The sequence below is a fragment of the Takifugu flavidus genome, chromosome 3, assembly GCF_003711565.1.
Source record: "Takifugu flavidus isolate HTHZ2018 chromosome 3, ASM371156v2, whole genome shotgun sequence".
In the NCBI taxonomy this organism is placed as follows: Eukaryota; Metazoa; Chordata; class Actinopteri; order Tetraodontiformes; family Tetraodontidae; genus Takifugu; species Takifugu flavidus.
The window spans coordinates 11,904,659-11,920,387 of NC_079522.1; the positions used below are offsets into that span (position 1 = coordinate 11,904,659).

A 15,729-nucleotide genomic window follows, 5' to 3' on the forward strand; every position below is an offset into this window, starting at 1 on the left:
ACCACACAGGACGCCTCATACTGTTTCCCCAACTTCGGACGCAGAAATGCACTAAAAAAAGAAAAGAGAAGAAAAGAAAAGAAAGCGAGAGAAGAAAGGAGGACGGATCAGATCTCCGGTGACACCAGTTTGGTTTACAGGTGACATCACGCGTTCCGCATCCAGTCAAAGATGATGAACACCCTCCTCCTTTGAAAGTGACACGATCGCACGCATCTTTTCGCGCGTCGGGCGGTTTTTGACGTGCGTTTTGCCCGTTTTCCGCCCGCTGAGACAAACACCTGTTATCAATCTAGTGAATGACGCCAAACCTGGTCTGCCGCCACAGGAAGGTCTGGATGGGGAACGGGATTCCTTTCCCGCACTCCGGCTCGTTCTCGTCCAGGCTTTTCCTCTTCACCATCTTGGCCGGACCTGCGTGACCGGCTGCGCGGCGGCTGCGCGGCGGCGGCGGCGGCGGCGGCTGCTGGCTGTGCGCAGGTGACCAGCGAGCACCGCTCACGACATGATTGGCTTCGTCCTGCGTAAAATGGCTGCAAGTGTTGGCGGTAATAGAGAGAGATGGGAAATGAGAGGGAGAGAGAGAGCGCAGGGGGTGGGGGTGGAGGGAGAAGGAGATGCCGCTCTGGTTTCTGCGCCTCCCTCACTGGACAGCCACAGATGATCGGCGTCCTGAAGCTGGGGAGATGCGCCGCTTAAAGACGCAGTGTGATCCAACAAGCGGCCCGGCCCAGATGTTCTCCTCACCCAGCCCCTCCTGCTCCTTCCAGCTTCCTTCAGATTTCCCAGGATACGGCACTAAAACGCTGCGCCTGACTCAAACAGGGGCAGAAATGTGTCCAGATGGCGCATCCGCATAATCCCCCATTAGAATATCAACAGGTTGCCGTCAGGCAAGTGGATCAGGTGAACCGGAAATGGCCACGTCTGGCCCCCACCGCTGGGGACGGGCTGGTGCGGTGTGGAAACGGAATGTTTTATTGATTTAGTTATTAATCGAGAATATACTTAGCTCATCAAAATATATATAATTTTAAGAATCTTAACCTGGACATTATTTAACCATCCCGTTGAAGCCAGTCCACTCTGTCCCACTATTGTGAGTCTTTTTAGCCGAGCCATCAAAAAAAATATCAAATCTAGAAAATACTAATGAGGGGAAGTGGCATTTACCTTAATTCTGCTAATACTGTCCATTTAAGAATGGCCAGATTATTAACAACAAACCCCTGCATGTAGCAGGCCAACAAGTTAGCACCTTAGCTTTGCACCTGGTTCTGAAACAGTGTCCATCACAAGTGCCACTATGTGTTGTGTTGTTGTGTTGTTGTGTGCGCCTGTGAGAAGTCATGCGACGCGCGTCAGTTTTTAGACTCTTTATTTCTGTTGTCGCCACCCTGTGGGAGTATTTGTCATCGTATACGTCTCAAACATCGGAAAGGTGCGCACACATCTACACGGGTTTCTTTTCTTTTAAATACACTTACACAGGCAAAAGGAGTTGGGGGGGGGGGGGGGGGGGGGTGAGGAAGCACAGAAATACACGGGTGAGCTGAAGGCTGAAGGTTCACAACGCTGAGCAGAGAATATTCTAGCACAGTTTTTTTTTTTAATCTAACAGCTTTAAATCGAAGGTTATTTCTCACCTTTCAGTGGCACCGAAAGGCCACGACGCTCCGCCACTGGAATGTCTTAAAATAAAGTTCCCGCGCTATTGAAAACTAACGCACTCACAAGTTCAACACACTCAACTCTGGGGAAACACACTAAAATGGACAGAACACAAGCCAGCGGTACAAAAAGGCTGAGTTTGGACCTTTTCAAGTCAAAGTGTCTGTGACCAGAATGCACAATCCACTATTTTCTCAGTTTTATCATTTTAAATGACCTATTTCTTTAACTTAGCTTTTAGTTACTTTAGCCAAAAATTAACCATAAACACAAGAAACATTTTAAAAATCCTCAGAAGTATCATCTGTTGTTAGTTCAGCGGTATTTCACACATTAAGAAGACAAAAACTTTTTGGATAACTTTTATCATATTTGTTGTAACTTGCTGCTGTTTTGTCCATTTGTGCATTTCCTTAACTTGCTCTCGCTCTCAGTACCACTAAACACGTGCTCTGAACGCCATTTTAAATGGGTGCCAGTTATTCTCCAAACTAGATCTGGCGTAGCTATAATAAAGTTGCCATGCCAACAGAACAGCAGGGTTGCAGCCAAATAAAAAAAAAGACTGAACGTATAAAAACAAAAAGAGCAGCCCACTAGCTTGCGTGAAACGGAGAAAAGAGAAAATCTAGATAAAAATGTGACGCCTTTAACGCTGGATTCGTCAAAGCTGCAGCGGTTATAGGTGGGGAAGTGCTAATAAGCCACTGCAGCCACAGGAAACATACAAAACTGGAACTTTCACTACACTGACAGAGTCAAAGAAGACGTCATTTGTCCAACGATTCAGCACACACAGGGAAACAGGCAGATTATAACCAACAGAATGGGAGTTGAAGCTTCTGACAGGATGACCGTTAGCTTACACGCTCGTCAGTCTTGTCGGGTACATGAAGACTCGTGGAGACTAGCGAGACTTCAGTACCCTGTTATGTTTGAATGCCCAATTCAAGCCTCAATCAACCTTCATCCAAGCAGATGTGTGATGGTTGTTTACACTATTAAAAAAGGTGTACAATCATAAAACAGTCAACTCAACTCGGTCCCGACACAACCAAAAAAAAAAAAAAAAGTCCACATCTGAGTGAAAAGAAAACAGGAAATTGAGACAGAAGAGGGACGGTTCCAGAGTAATTCCATTTCTTTTGATCCCATCGGAGGGGTTGTTGACAGATGAAGCTACGGGTGTTGGTGGGGTCACGGTGACTGATGGGGACACGGAGCCGTGGAAGTCGGGTATTCTGCTGTGTGCTCATAACCCCTGCTTGGCCAGAGCGGCGGTGACGTCCTGGGCCAGCGTGGAGAGCTGCGGCGACTCCAGCAGGTTGATGCTGCCGGCGGAAGACAGGTGAGGGGAGGTGCCTCCCGTCCCCACCCCAGGAGAGTGGGTGACCACGATTTCAGCGCCATGGTCCACCCGAGCTTTGGCCACTTCCCGGAACATCAGCTTGTGGTTCTCAATCTGCGGGAGACGAGTGAAGGGTCAGGACAACGGTCACCCGGCACGATTGTCAGCCTTTTCCTCACCATGACATTCCCTCCTCCGGGGGTGTGGCTGACGTTCGACAGGGAGCCCACCTTGGCGTGAGCCTTATCTTTAAAGTCCAGCTTCGCGTTCTCGATGCGCACGTTGCCTCCACCTGAGGACAAGAAGACCATCAACCCTCAGTCGCCACGGTGATCCCAAAGACTGCTTCATTTTAACAACTTCAAGGCAACTCGTTTTGGCGGGAATTTCAAACACATTTCCAGCGAATACAAAAGATGAATTACAAAGAGATGTTGGGGGTAGCTAAGCTAAGCTAACTGATCTTGTCGCTTGATTATTTTCAGCTTCATACAGAATAAGAACAAGTCTGCATCTGTAAATACGTGTGACGGGGGCTGCTCGTACCAGGCCTGTGGTGGATGTTGGACATGGAGCCACATTTGGAGGTGACGTGGCTTATGTCAACCTTCTTGGTCTGGATCTGGACCTGTGGGCAAAAGCACAAAAGGTGGCATTAAAACAGACACGTCGGCACACGAGGGACACCTTCCTGAGTCCACCACTCACGTTTCCGCCTCCTGGTGTGTGCTGGAGTTTGTCCAAGGAGCCACATTTAGCCTGAATGTGACTAAAGTCCAGTTTGACGCTCGGAATCATGACCTGGGAACGAGAGCGGCACCGAGTTAAGAGTCATACCAGGAAACAGCGGATGGCTGGAGGCGGGAGGAGTAATCCAGTCAAAATGTCCCAGTTTTTAAACCCACGATCTTTGGGGAAAAATATAAATCTGAGCCTTTCGATGATGGACTTCTAATGCAGGGATAAGAGAGCACAAGCTACACTTTTAGGGCTGTAATCCTGCTGATTCTTATGTTAAAGTGTAAAAACCAAAGTGACTCGAGAGGGAGCAGAAATGTCCAACTCCCCCCAAGCTGATGGCAGTCAGATGAACAAATAAAAGAAGAGCGAGGCTGAGCTGAGAGCAGAGAGGACAGGAGGAAGAGAGAGAGAAAAGGCGTACATACATTGCCTCCTTTGGGCGAGTGCCTCAGATTATCCATGGAGCCGCACTTTGAGTGAACATGACTGAAGTCCAGCTTCTCGTGCAAAATTTGAACCTAAAACAAAATCGAATCCAAGAAAAAAAAAATCTAGATGTGCCTCCGTTGGTGTGAAAGGTGACTTTTACAAGCATTACAAGTAACAGCCATTCACAGGACGCTAACACGATGCTACCATGATGCTAAAATGAGGTTCCTGATGTCAGAAACCTGTTCAATGATCTGTTTAAGCTCGCCAAACGTGGATATTGATGTTTGAAGCAGCGCCTACAACAACATGCGTGTTGGTTGAGAAAAGAAATCAAATGTCCCGTCCATCCGTCCATCCCAGCGGAGGTCCAGGGAAGCAGCATTGATCCCCGGAGTGTCCAGTCCAGCCCGGCTTCACCTGGATTAGCTTCTTTCACTTGAATCCATCCAATTTTCCCCCTCAGTACACATTCCTCTGAGTGGCTGCAGCAGCAGCAGCAGCAAGGTCAACCAAGGTCAACCCATCCACAATAAATCCAGAGAGGATCCGGTCTGAGTGATCCAGCCTGCCTGATCTTTCCTACGTTTCTGGCTGGATTGACAGAGAACACCCTAAATCTCTGGTGTGTGCATTCATATTTTATCATACTTGCCTGAACCGTAGTGTCTAATTTAAGTTGTGGGAACCGAGATTTGTATGTATTTTCTGTCTCCGATAGATCTCCGTGCTGCCTGAAGCCCGCCCCTCTGCCTGCGCCGCTCGGCTTCATTAAAAATGTCTGCCCCCATGTCACATTTCTCCCCAAAGAGGATAAATGAGCTGGCAAAAGTGACAATTACCAGCTTTGTCCTCGATGCATCACTGGGGTTAATTAAACGTCTCTCTTCTGTTCTGCTCCACAATCCTTCACACTGTCTGTTGCCTTGGAGACAGCATTAAAAGAGAGCAAACTGCTGATCTCTTACCCCCACCCCCCCGTTTGACAGGCAAACACCGTCAGGAAGTGAGGTGATGTGTTCTCCTGCTTCTGTCCTTGTGTCCCCCTTCTCAATAAATAATTCCTGTTAGTAATTATTAATACACAACAGTCGTGATGGGGGAAATACTAAACATCTGGAATATTCTCAGAAAGAGAAGATAAAATAAGATCAGACTTTATTTGTCACTCATGAGGAAAGTGGCAAAGAGCTTTCGGTACGCTCGCACCTCATTGAGAAGCCAGTGAGGAGTTGAGGTGAGGAGAAAGAAGACAGAAGGAAAGTCAGAAAGACGGGCCAGAGGGGGGGCAATGACGGAGATGACAGCAGAGGGGGAGGACAGCAGAGGGGGGAGGACAGCAGGCGGGGGAGGACAGCAGAGGCAGGGTTACAGGCAGCCTGGAAATCACATCGCCCTGTTTTCATTTCTGATGATTTCATTCTGAAATAACTAAACTAAACAAGTACGGTTCTTCAAGTTATTTATAGATTTGTTACGACCTATTATTAAAACAAGACATTTGTTTTCTTTTAGTAATATGTACAATGACCTTTACTCCCTCTAGAGGTAGAACGCAGGAACTGCACATTCCCATTTAATATTCTCAGTTGTCAAAAAACCATTCACAGCATCAGGGTCACCTGTCCGCCTTTCGGCTGGTGCTTCAGGTTGCTGGTGGAGCCGATCTTGGACTTTACATTCTTCAGGTCAGGCAGGGGCTGATTGAGAACCTTCAGCTGCCGCTGGACAGAGGAAGGTGACTTGGGTGGGGTTCGGATCACTGCCACCTTCTTCTCCTGGAGGACACTGAAGGACTTTGGTGTGTGGCTGCCGGGCGTGCGGGAGCCGGGGCTGCGGCAGGAGTAGCTGGGGGGCGTACCAGGTGTGATGGCAGAGGCGGGGGTGGAGGCACCGCTGCGGAGGGATCGGGATTCTGTACCTGTAACGGAAAAGAGACGACAACGATGAGACAACGTTGAAGAAAACCATTCCTGGGACCACGTGAAGGACAGAAATGGGGGCGTGTGATCCTTCATCGGAGACTGATGAGGATGATAAGGACACAAAGACTCATGGGACCATAAACTCCGCAAACACACAGAACAAACAGCACACGCAGGTGGCTGTGTTCATCCAGCCTGCCGGCTTGTTGCTAGGAGACGGGTGCAGAGACAACGGGAATGAGTTATCAATGTCCTGAGGAGCAACCTGGATCCCACCTCTTCCTCTGACATTGATTTAACATTTTTTAATGAATGTAGCTCAGCTGTAAAACTATATTCTTTATGACCAGACTTTTTAAACCCCACTCTAGACACTCAGCAAAATTGGTTGGTGATCACTCCTAAACTACTGTTGGACAAAGATGCCACGTAATCATGAGGACGGCATGAAGGGGACGGCGAGCAGCTACCGCGTGATCTACCTGCCACACCAGGAGTTCTCCCAGACCTGCTGTCGGCTCTGGACTGGAATGCTATTTGGAAAGAAAAAAAAAAATGGAGGAAGCAGAGAAAAGCAGGGGACGGGAGGGTGCACGTTACCAGTGATTAAAAAAGGGATTGGGGAAAATTAACTGCAAGCTTGTGACTCTGCAAACATGTGCTGACGGCGTGTGGTTGCAGTCTTACAGGTTGGCCGGGAGGGGGTGCTGTTGTCCTCTTGTTCAGCGGCTGGTATGTGGCGTGTCAGAGACTTGGCCGGCCTGGGCAAGGACGACCTCTTCTCCGGGCTGCGGTATGTTCGCTCCTGCATCCAAAACACACTGACGTGTCAATACATCAGGCCCGTTCGGAAGCAGCGGCCATCTTTCCAGCTGACCTATCGATCCCCGCTTTACCTTCTCTGCCAATTTGTTTGGCAGAGGGGGGTGATGGAAACATGCAGATGAGGGGCGAGCCTCAATGAGCTCCGCCTCCATAGCGGGGATCCGTTTAATACTACAGGCAGAGCCTGGCCGGGGGGGATGGGTTTCGGCTGCCCGGCGCTGGACTGCCATCTTTAACAGAAAGGCCCGCGTGGGGCTCTGACAGGAGGCATGCAGGTGAGGATGATGGGATACGGAGGTGAAGAAGACATAAAGATGAAGAGGACATGAAATGCACCGATTCAGACAACATGTTTCATTCATTTTTCCTTATTTTTTTTGGCGTGTTTTAGAATCATTGGCGACAATCTGACACACCTTAAAGCCAATTTCATGATAAAGGAAGTCATTAAAATAAAATGATTTTCACCAAAAAGGGTAAAGAACACAATCAGGATGAGATGGGACACAGAAATGTGGATGTGAAGATCCCTATGCTCTCCTCTGTTGCTCATATTTGATGCTAAAACACTGTCTGCCAGCTCTTGATCACTTTTGTACTCACAGATGTTCTCTGTCGAGACTGAGGCGAGAAAAGAGCGAAGGCATGCAAGACAAAACATTAGCATGCACGCAGAGAGACATAAACGTGCACAATGCAACCCCCTGACTCAACACAGAAATCTGAGAAAGGAATCACTTACAGTGGTCCTCTCCCTGGACTGGTGGGCCACGCTGAGTGGCTGGTGGCTCTCCATACCTGGAAAACAAAATTGCTTATGTAGTGACATAAGTCAACCAACAGGGGGGAGGGTGATGCGAGAGTTCCACATACAGCACACAAAAAAACCCCATAAATGCCCTCAGAGGTGCCCAGAGTTCAAAGTGAGACACAAATTTCACACCAGTGGACAAACAAAAGGCAGAGAAGGAACGCGTTGATGACAGCATCAGTGGATACACAAACACAAGCATGGAGACAGGCTGGGGGGACTCCGCCGCTTCATCAGCGCAACCAAACACACAGTTTCCCAAATTAAAAGCCAAATAAATGAATCCTTACGTATGGGGAAGCAGCACACGATGTTTGCCAGCTACATTGCACCTGCTTGATTCTCTGAGCCATCAATAGAGGGAGAGCAATGACCAGTGTCAACTTTTGCTGTTTCTCGCCACAACGCCGCCACAAATTGTTTCAGCTTTGACTGAATTTCCGGGTTCGAATCCCAGATTGGCCTCGAGGGAGTTAAAAAGTGGTTGCACTCTCTCTATCCACAGCACCGACTCCTGGCAATTGGTGTTCACCTGTGGCCTTGCGTCTAGCAGAGGCGTGAAGTAGAGCAGGCCGAGGGTGTCTGGCCGCCACTTTGCCTACAATCTTTCGAGACGGGGAACGACTTTGGAGGGCTGACACCTTATTCTGATCAGCCCTCCTCGCTCCGACTAGCAAAGAGGAGAAAAGGCATTATACCAACATGAAAACAATCCCAGCTCAATGTAGCGTGAAGAATGCATAAGCGGAACCTTTTTTCTTCTTCGGGTCCTCTTTCGGGTGGTGGCCGGTTCCTTTGCGGAACACTTTGACCTCTGTCGTGCCTGTGGGGGCCCTTCCTCTACCGGGGGCCCGTTTATTGGGTCTGTCTGACACAGGTGGACTGACAGGAGGCGGTGTCTGAGGAAGGCCTTCCATTTGCTCAGTCATGATACTTTTGTCATCATCTGCAGTGGAGAGGGAAGCGCTATGCCAAGTGCCAAGTGCACAACAACTGTTTGTAAAAATGCAGATTTAGTATGCTAAGAAACCTCCTCCGTGACAGGAATGTCTATTAAAAGTGACTTTGGACCTTTTTATGATCTCCTAGGCGATGTTCTGTGAATATGCTAATGCTAACAGTTTAAGGTTAGCTTGACTTATCCTGTCAATAAATGACATGTCAAATGCAAAAATATAAATTGGACCATTTTATTTTAATAAAAATCATAGCAATCAGCTGTTTGTGTTCACTACTTTTGGGTATATTGGTAAGTTTTACGAGCTCTGGGTACCTTGTGAGTCCATCCAGCCACTGTCTGTCCCTATGCAGGACACGTCCTGGGCGGTCTCAGTGTTATCCGCCTCATCAGACTGGCAGAGCACATCAGAGGTTTGGTTCATCTCTTCACCTATCTCCACATCTCTGTCCACCTTGTCCTCCACTTTCGACTTTTCCGTTTGGTCTCCCACTGCTAGTTTTTCCTCTCTTATGCTTTCAGCGCTGGTACCTTCGACCGACTGATCGGGATCAGAATATGGAGATAAGTGTGAACTATCTGTTGCGGGTTCGCCATCCTCACCGGTGTGGGAGCTGTGACTCCATTCATCTCCCGACTTTGGGTCGTATTCCCTCATCGATTCACCTACCGTCAGCTTCACCGGCCCCTTCTCAGTATCTCGGCTCTGACCCATCTGTACTTGTTCTTTACTGTGACCCGCTGCAGGGTCCTCCATGATCTCTTGAGGTTCTTCTGCCATTTCAACATCATCTTCATCGACTTCTTCCTCCACCTGTGCTTGAGGGATAACAATGACTGTGGGGGACGCGAGGGGCTTCGGGGAAAAGATATCTGGAGTCATCTCCTCTGCCTGGATTTGTGTTTCTTTATGGGAATCGTCAGTAACCGTTGCTGCAAATCTTTTCTCTGCATGTTGGGACATCGTGTTTTCTGGGCTCTCTGGAGCCGTTTGTGACTCATCCGTCTTTTCACCCTCACGATCCTCGACCTCTCGCAAGACATCCATCTTTGTCTTCTCTGCAATCATTTCCGACCCTCCGTCGTTTGGTGACTTTGGAGCCGTGGGAGTTGGGGGAGCTTTGTTTCCAGTTTCGTTGAAGGTGAAGGAAGTGTCTGGGGGTATAGGGGAAGCCTCTCTGGAGGGGTCTTTTTCAATATCTACCTCCGGAATGGCTTGGATCTTGAGGTCACCTGGCAGACCAATCTCCAAACGTAATTCTGTCAGTCTGTCTTTGGAAGAAGTTACTGGGATTCTGAGGCGATCGGGTTTTATTCCAACTGGAACGGCCTTTTCAAGCATGAGGGAGGACTTCACCGGGGAATCTTTCTTTTCAAAGATCAACTTTTGAGAGCTCTCATGAGTCACTCCTTCCTGTTGTAGTTCCACGTTCTTTGGCTCAACTTCCTTGGCCCCAAGTTCCCTTCGGACTGGATGCAGACAGTCCACAGGAGAGGGAGAGGGTGCGGCATCAGCAGGAGAAGGCATTGGCCCAGAGTAATCACTGAAGATCCAGTCGCCCAGTTCCTCAAGCTGGTTATTCCGCCCCAATCCCGATGCATCGTCACTCAAAACAAGACTGGTCAAGGAGCTCTCTGACAGTCCGGAGACATTAGATGGCATGGATTTCCGTCGCAGGTGGTCAAGCTCCCTCCTCTCCAAAGATGGCCGAGGCAGCGCTCCTGCCAAATCTAACATATCAGGAAGAGTGGCCGAATCTTCGACACCAGAGCTGTAGTTATCGGGCAGTAACGGGGCTTCTGAACCGTTGCCGGATTTTTCAGATATCTCAGTGCTTGTTGGGGTGACTGAGACAGCTGGAAGAAGCTGGTGTTGGCTGGTCAAAGACGGTGTTTGACCTTCGTCAAAGCTCCCTTGGAGTGGAAGAAGCCTCTCTGAGGAGGCTGTAGGATTTGCTCCAGTCGTCTGTCCTGCCGATAACCCCACAGTAATGTTTAAGGAGAGGCTTCTTTGTGCCCTGGCTCTTTTATCAGGCTGGTCATCGACCTTCTGGCAAACACTCCCCTGTAATTCCTCTCCTTCATAATATCTCTGGGCTAACTCCTCTTCGTGACTCTTCGAAGTCGTCTTAAAGGAGAGTTTTGATCCTGTACCTGGTTCTAAATATGTATCTGATGGGACTTCCAGGTCAGCGATACATTTTGGACTTGACTTGGAAGACTGCTCTGTTTTTTCTCTATTGTCGTGCCTTGGAAGATCACCTTCTTCAGATTTCTCTTTGCTTTCATCCATCATCCCTGTTGACTTACTTGTCAATGTCACCCCCACCTTTTCTTTGACCTCAATGACCTCAGTTGGATTTTTGCCAATGGCTGCTTGTGCTACAGTGCTTCTGTTCTGGTGTCCCTGGGCATTTGAAGAGGTTTTACACAATTCATTTTCCTTCAAAGAACCAGAGATGGGTCCAACCGAGGAAGCAAGCTCTGTAACGTCAGTGGCTGCTCCTTGGAGTACCAGTTGCTTCTGATGGGCCACCTGAGGTTCATCTTCTCTCTTAGCAGGCTCCCGTAACGCCTCGTTGCCAGATTCTTCTGGTTGGGCTGTGTGTTTGAAGGATACTGTACAACCTTGAGTTGAGTCACATGAGCCAAACTCTTTCTTCAAACATCCACCAAAGCTAGACAGATACAGTCAAGCTAAAGCCTTCCACACCAGTAGCAAAACACGCGGCGGCGTCTGTCGTAGCGGCCCACATCAGCGCAGGGTTAACTGTAGCATCTACGATAGCGGAGAGGTGGGTTGGGTCGCATGATATTGGATGATGGAGGGAAAAAATCTTAAACAGTTGTGTTCCTATTGACAAAATTGGTCGCTAATTGTGAAAAAAAAAGCTTGATTTCAGGTGATCACTGTGACTTCTTTACTGGAACACGTGCCCAATGGAGGAGGCCACAATGCTATTAACAATAGGAAAACAGAGTAAGCTTTCCAACGATGGTGGGATGGAATGAAACCTACAATGAGACACAAATGATGTGGCTAGAAGGCACATACTCGAGCAGTGTGTAAAGCAAGTCTCACACAAACACGTGCAGCCCTCGGGTCTACAAAGCTGGGCGGTTGAGACGGCGGCGTCTGCAGCTGCAGTGTAGCTGGCAATACACAAAGTGCACAAATGATCAACTTCAAAGCAGTTGATCGATTCAAACGTCACTCTGAGGGAAAGCAAATGAAAGAGAAAAACAAATAAAAAGCTGGAAAACAAACCAGAAGGGCCATGTGGTGCCATTTTGCAGATGGTATTTTCAAGAATGGAAGCAGAAGCAATAAAGCTGCAGCGAAGCCGGAGCTGCACTGCTGAAGGAAACTGAGCAGAAGACTCCAGCAGGTCTCGGGTAGAGGGGAGATTCCGCACACTTAGAAACATCACACACCTTTGAGGGATGGGCTGTGCTCACTTCCTCCATTCAGGGCCTCAGGGGTCTGGGCCTGTTGGCAGCCCAAATCCTGGGGCCCTGTTAAATAATCTGCTTGCTCTAAGAGAGAGTCTCCTGGCTCTTCACGCGGCACCTCCTCCTCCGGAGCCTCATCCTGCCGCTGACAACTGACAACTTCAACTTTGGCGTCTTGGGGGCGCGGACGGTCGACACACGGATGAGACGAGGACAACGGATGAGTCACAAGATGGAGATGAGTGAGACGCAAACAACACAAAATCTAATCCCACAGGAGTTTAATGATTTTTCCTTTTTTTTTTACAAAAGCCAGAACTTTTACTGAACAGAACTTTAGTAGCATGCACTGGGACTCCAGACATAATCAGAATTATCTGGACACAAAGTGGTGAAAGAACAATCTTGTAGCTTTCAATAGGAAAAAGTGCATTATAGAATATTTGTCTTCAGTCTCTGTCCAGATACTTCTAGGTCCGACTGCTAACATGTTTTGGTGATTGCATGCTGCATACAAGGAGCTGAAGGGCTGGAATAAAGGGTTAAAATATAAAATTAGGAGCAGAGGAGGAGAAAAACAAGATGATGAGGTGAGGAGGTGTGGGAAAGGGCGGCAGTGGCAGGTTATGTGCTGTGGCCTAGAGTGAGGACGATGTTAGCGTAGCCTCGTAGCCGGTTCCGTGTGTTAGATATCACTGAGTGTGTGTATATCAGACAAGAAGAGAATCGGAGAGTGCTGCTCATGCTGCAGGAGAGCCGGCGTGCAAAAGGGACAAACGTTAAACCCCAGCAAGGCTCACAGAGTTTTCTCATCATGCGCGAGGCTACGACTTTTCTGATTCTCTAAGTGAAAGATTGGATTGTAGCGAGCCTCACAACCATTCACACTCCTGCACCCAGCGGCGGGAGTGGTCCGGGGTGTGTGTAGGTGTACCTGGTGCCATGGGCCCAGTCTGCTCAGCGGATGGTGAGGGGGGAGGGGAGGGAGGCAAATTTGCTGAGTCATCCACTGCGAAGGGAGAGAGAGAGAGAGAGAGAGAGAGAGAGAGAGCAGGAAGACAAGACGTGGATGGGAGGAAGGACACAGTAATGCTCACAGGGTGTGTGTATGGAGCCTAATCCCATGTTTCTATAGAATTTGACCCTCACCTCAGAGGGCCGAACATGAGATGATGTTTCCAAATACACAAAACCTGGATTTTGTGGAAGCTCTAAAATTCCACATTGGAATTTCTTAAAGACCGGATCTGTTTGTCCCCACTGAAGCGTGAACCAGCTGAACCCATTCAAATGCCTTTTGGGTGTATTGAATGTCCCGGTCTGACCACGAATCACTTCCACCCGCAGCTGGGGACCCAGCAACGTGGTCAAACATGTACTGACACGCACGAGCGCTCGTAACTCTGTGAACACACGCCGTGTTCATACCTGTGGCTCCAGGATGTGCGGCCGCACCGCCGTGGTATCCGTTCTCCCTGTAGGCGGAGCCATAGGCCGAGTAGCCGTTCTCGCCGTTCTCTTGGCCGTTTGAAGACCAGTGCTCATCTGGCTGCCGAGCGTCTGCCATGGCGACCTGCTGGGACACCGGGGAGTGGACGGGCCACCTGTCTGGGGGGGACACGACCAGAGTTGCGTCAGAATGTGCACAGGAAGGAAGCGGAGGACCTGGTCTGACACAGATGAGATGCAGTTCACAAACCAAACACCAGAGGGAGGAAGATGCTGCATTTTAGCAGCAAAGGTTCTGCCTTTGTCTCTGCATCTGTTTGTCCAGACAGGAAGGACTGAATTTTACAATTTACTGTGATGCAGTCCACATATTGGGGCGTGACATCATCGCTTCAGAAAACAGCTTAAAAGCCAACAAATGAGCCATAATATACAGCTAACATTTACAGAATGAATGAATGAACGTGTATTAATGTGTCGTGGATTGTATGTCTAGCCCTTAGAGGACATCAAAAAGACAAACCAGGACGATGCCACCATCAGCACATCAAAGCAATAAGACAGTAGACAAAGACATGGAAGCCCCTTATCTTATTGTGAATAACAATATGTGATCACACCCTTCACTCCACTCAATGCCGATAAGAGGGTTGTTACCACGGCAACTGGCACAGGTCCAGCAGATGGCTCTGACAGGTTTCCCTGGTTAAAACAGGATAGCGGCCCGCAGCTACGAAGCAGTGAGGCGGCACCTGTTAGCATCTGCCGCCAGCGTGCAGCTGCGCGGCAGATTCGCCGCGTCAGCGCGACGCCTTGAAAACTGCATTTTCATCCGTGAGGATGGCGAGTCAAAGCTCAAACCCGTTGAACCTGGGCAGCCTTGGTGTTCAACATGCTATTCACGGAGAAGCTGATGGTCTCGCTGCCTGTCTGGCTGCTCCTCATCCGTTTTCCCCGCAGCGCCGCTTCACGTCGGCTCACTTAGTTTTCCAGCAAAGACGTTTGCAGACAGTGAGCCAGAGCTGCTGAGACGGAGAAGCAGCCCCGAGGAGAGATGCCAGCTGTTGCTAAGGAAGAAAACTGGTGCTCTGGCGGTCAGACTGCGCTAACGGTGCCGCCCCTGCCGCCCCTGCCTGCCGACTTTGCCTTCAACCATCACTGCTGTCGTGAATTCTTTGTTTCCAGGAAGTGTGCGTAACGTTGGACGCACACCATCATGCTTCATTTGTCTGGGTTTCATTCAAACTCCAGCAGCCACCTTTTCTTTTTTTTGCCAGATTTGGACTCATTTATGAACAATACAAGGTTGCCCTGATTAGCTGCTCCCGTTTTGCTCATTCCCATCACATTCCCGGCACGCCCTGTAGGTGGAATGAGGTGTAAAAATAAAAGGCTGACAGCGTTTAGCCTCGAACTTCTCAGCGTGAACGATAGAAGCGTCTTAATCCTGAAGGGGTTAAATCAGCTGCAGGAGGAGTCAGCGAGCGGCTCTCAAACCCCATCACATCTTGGAATTGATGGCTCGAATTGAAAACGCCGCTTTCGAGAAGAAGGTGTGGCGGGAGGCTCGAGGCTCTCCTGTCTTCACACTGTTCTTCCATCATCGTGTCCTCCCAATACCCCTGAAACGCCACCTTTCTACCCCCACATCCCCCCTTTCACTCTCCACCTCAGCCCATATCCCTAATCTCAACCCGCCCTCCCTGTCTGCACCCCAGGCCGCCGCCACCAACACCATCCTCAACCCCCTATCTGGGTCACTTATCACGCCTTCATGGAGCGCCACTCACATCGGAATGTCACCATCCATTTAGGAGGGAGGATGGAATCTCTGGCAGCCCGGCTCAGTAGGCCAACCTGGCCTTAATCCCCTGTGTGTGCGCGCTAATAAACCTTTGTGTCGCCATGCCGAACTTGGGTCCAACATATGCGAGGGGTGCGTTGGTGACACACTAAACCAGCAGCCTGGAGGACGCCCAAGGTGGCCCTGACCCGCCAATAAACCCAGAACCCAGCAGCTTCATCCCGCAGCAGCAGACGGCGGATTATGATCTGCTGACTCGGCGTGACGTGCGGGATTGAAGCAAAAACAAGCGATCGCGGCTAAGCGCGAACGACG

At 49.4% G+C, this 15,729-nt stretch overlaps 2 protein-coding genes across 44 annotated transcripts in view; both read right to left on the reverse strand.

Annotated features, from left to right (window-relative positions):
- LOC130523318 (protein unc-80 homolog) overlaps positions 1–816 on the reverse strand; it is a 29,364-nt gene extending 28,548 nt beyond the window's left edge. For 6 of the 21 annotated variants that reach the window (XM_057028513.1, XM_057028492.1, XM_057028505.1 and 3 more), the window contains exons 1-2: positions 312–800; positions 3–51 (exon numbers count right to left, since the gene is read on the reverse strand). In XM_057028513.1, the coding sequence (XP_056884493.1) occupies positions 3–51; positions 312–403 (141 nt within the window). In that variant the 5' untranslated portion in view covers positions 404–800. Of the gene's footprint in view, positions 1–2; positions 52–311 lie in introns of all 21 variants that reach the window. The other 15 variants (XM_057028501.1, XM_057028502.1, XM_057028491.1 and 12 more) reach the window with 9 other exon arrangements.
- A 545-nt stretch (positions 817–1,361) lies between these two features.
- Positions 1,362–15,729, reverse strand: part of LOC130523320 (microtubule-associated protein tau-like) — a 32,368-nt gene continuing 18,000 nt past the window's right edge. For 10 of the 23 annotated variants that reach the window (XM_057028515.1, XM_057028519.1, XM_057028523.1 and 7 more), the window contains 17 exons: positions 13,590–13,769; positions 13,096–13,170; positions 12,144–12,335; positions 9,024–11,327; positions 8,502–8,696; positions 8,283–8,420; positions 7,682–7,737; positions 7,543–7,560; positions 7,011–7,196; positions 6,802–6,919; positions 6,597–6,647; positions 5,812–6,110; positions 4,186–4,278; positions 3,728–3,820; positions 3,566–3,647; positions 3,199–3,311; positions 1,362–3,133 (listed from right to left, as the gene is read on the reverse strand). In XM_057028515.1, coding sequence (XP_056884495.1) covers positions 2,924–3,133; positions 3,199–3,311; positions 3,566–3,647; positions 3,728–3,820; positions 4,186–4,278; positions 5,812–6,110; positions 6,597–6,647; positions 6,802–6,919; positions 7,011–7,196; positions 7,543–7,560; positions 7,682–7,737; positions 8,283–8,420; positions 8,502–8,696; positions 9,024–11,327; positions 12,144–12,335; positions 13,096–13,170; positions 13,590–13,728 — 4,362 coding nt within the window. In that variant the 5' untranslated portion in view covers positions 13,729–13,769 and the 3' untranslated portion in view covers positions 1,362–2,923. Of the gene's footprint in view, positions 3,134–3,198; positions 3,312–3,565; positions 3,648–3,727; positions 3,821–4,185; positions 4,279–5,811; positions 6,111–6,596; positions 6,648–6,801; positions 6,920–7,010; positions 7,197–7,542; positions 7,561–7,681; positions 7,738–8,282; positions 8,421–8,501; positions 8,697–9,023; positions 11,328–12,143; positions 12,336–13,095; positions 13,171–13,589; positions 13,770–14,267; positions 14,671–15,729 lie in introns of those variants that run through there. The other 13 variants (XM_057028525.1, XM_057028527.1, XM_057028528.1 and 10 more) reach the window with 13 other exon arrangements.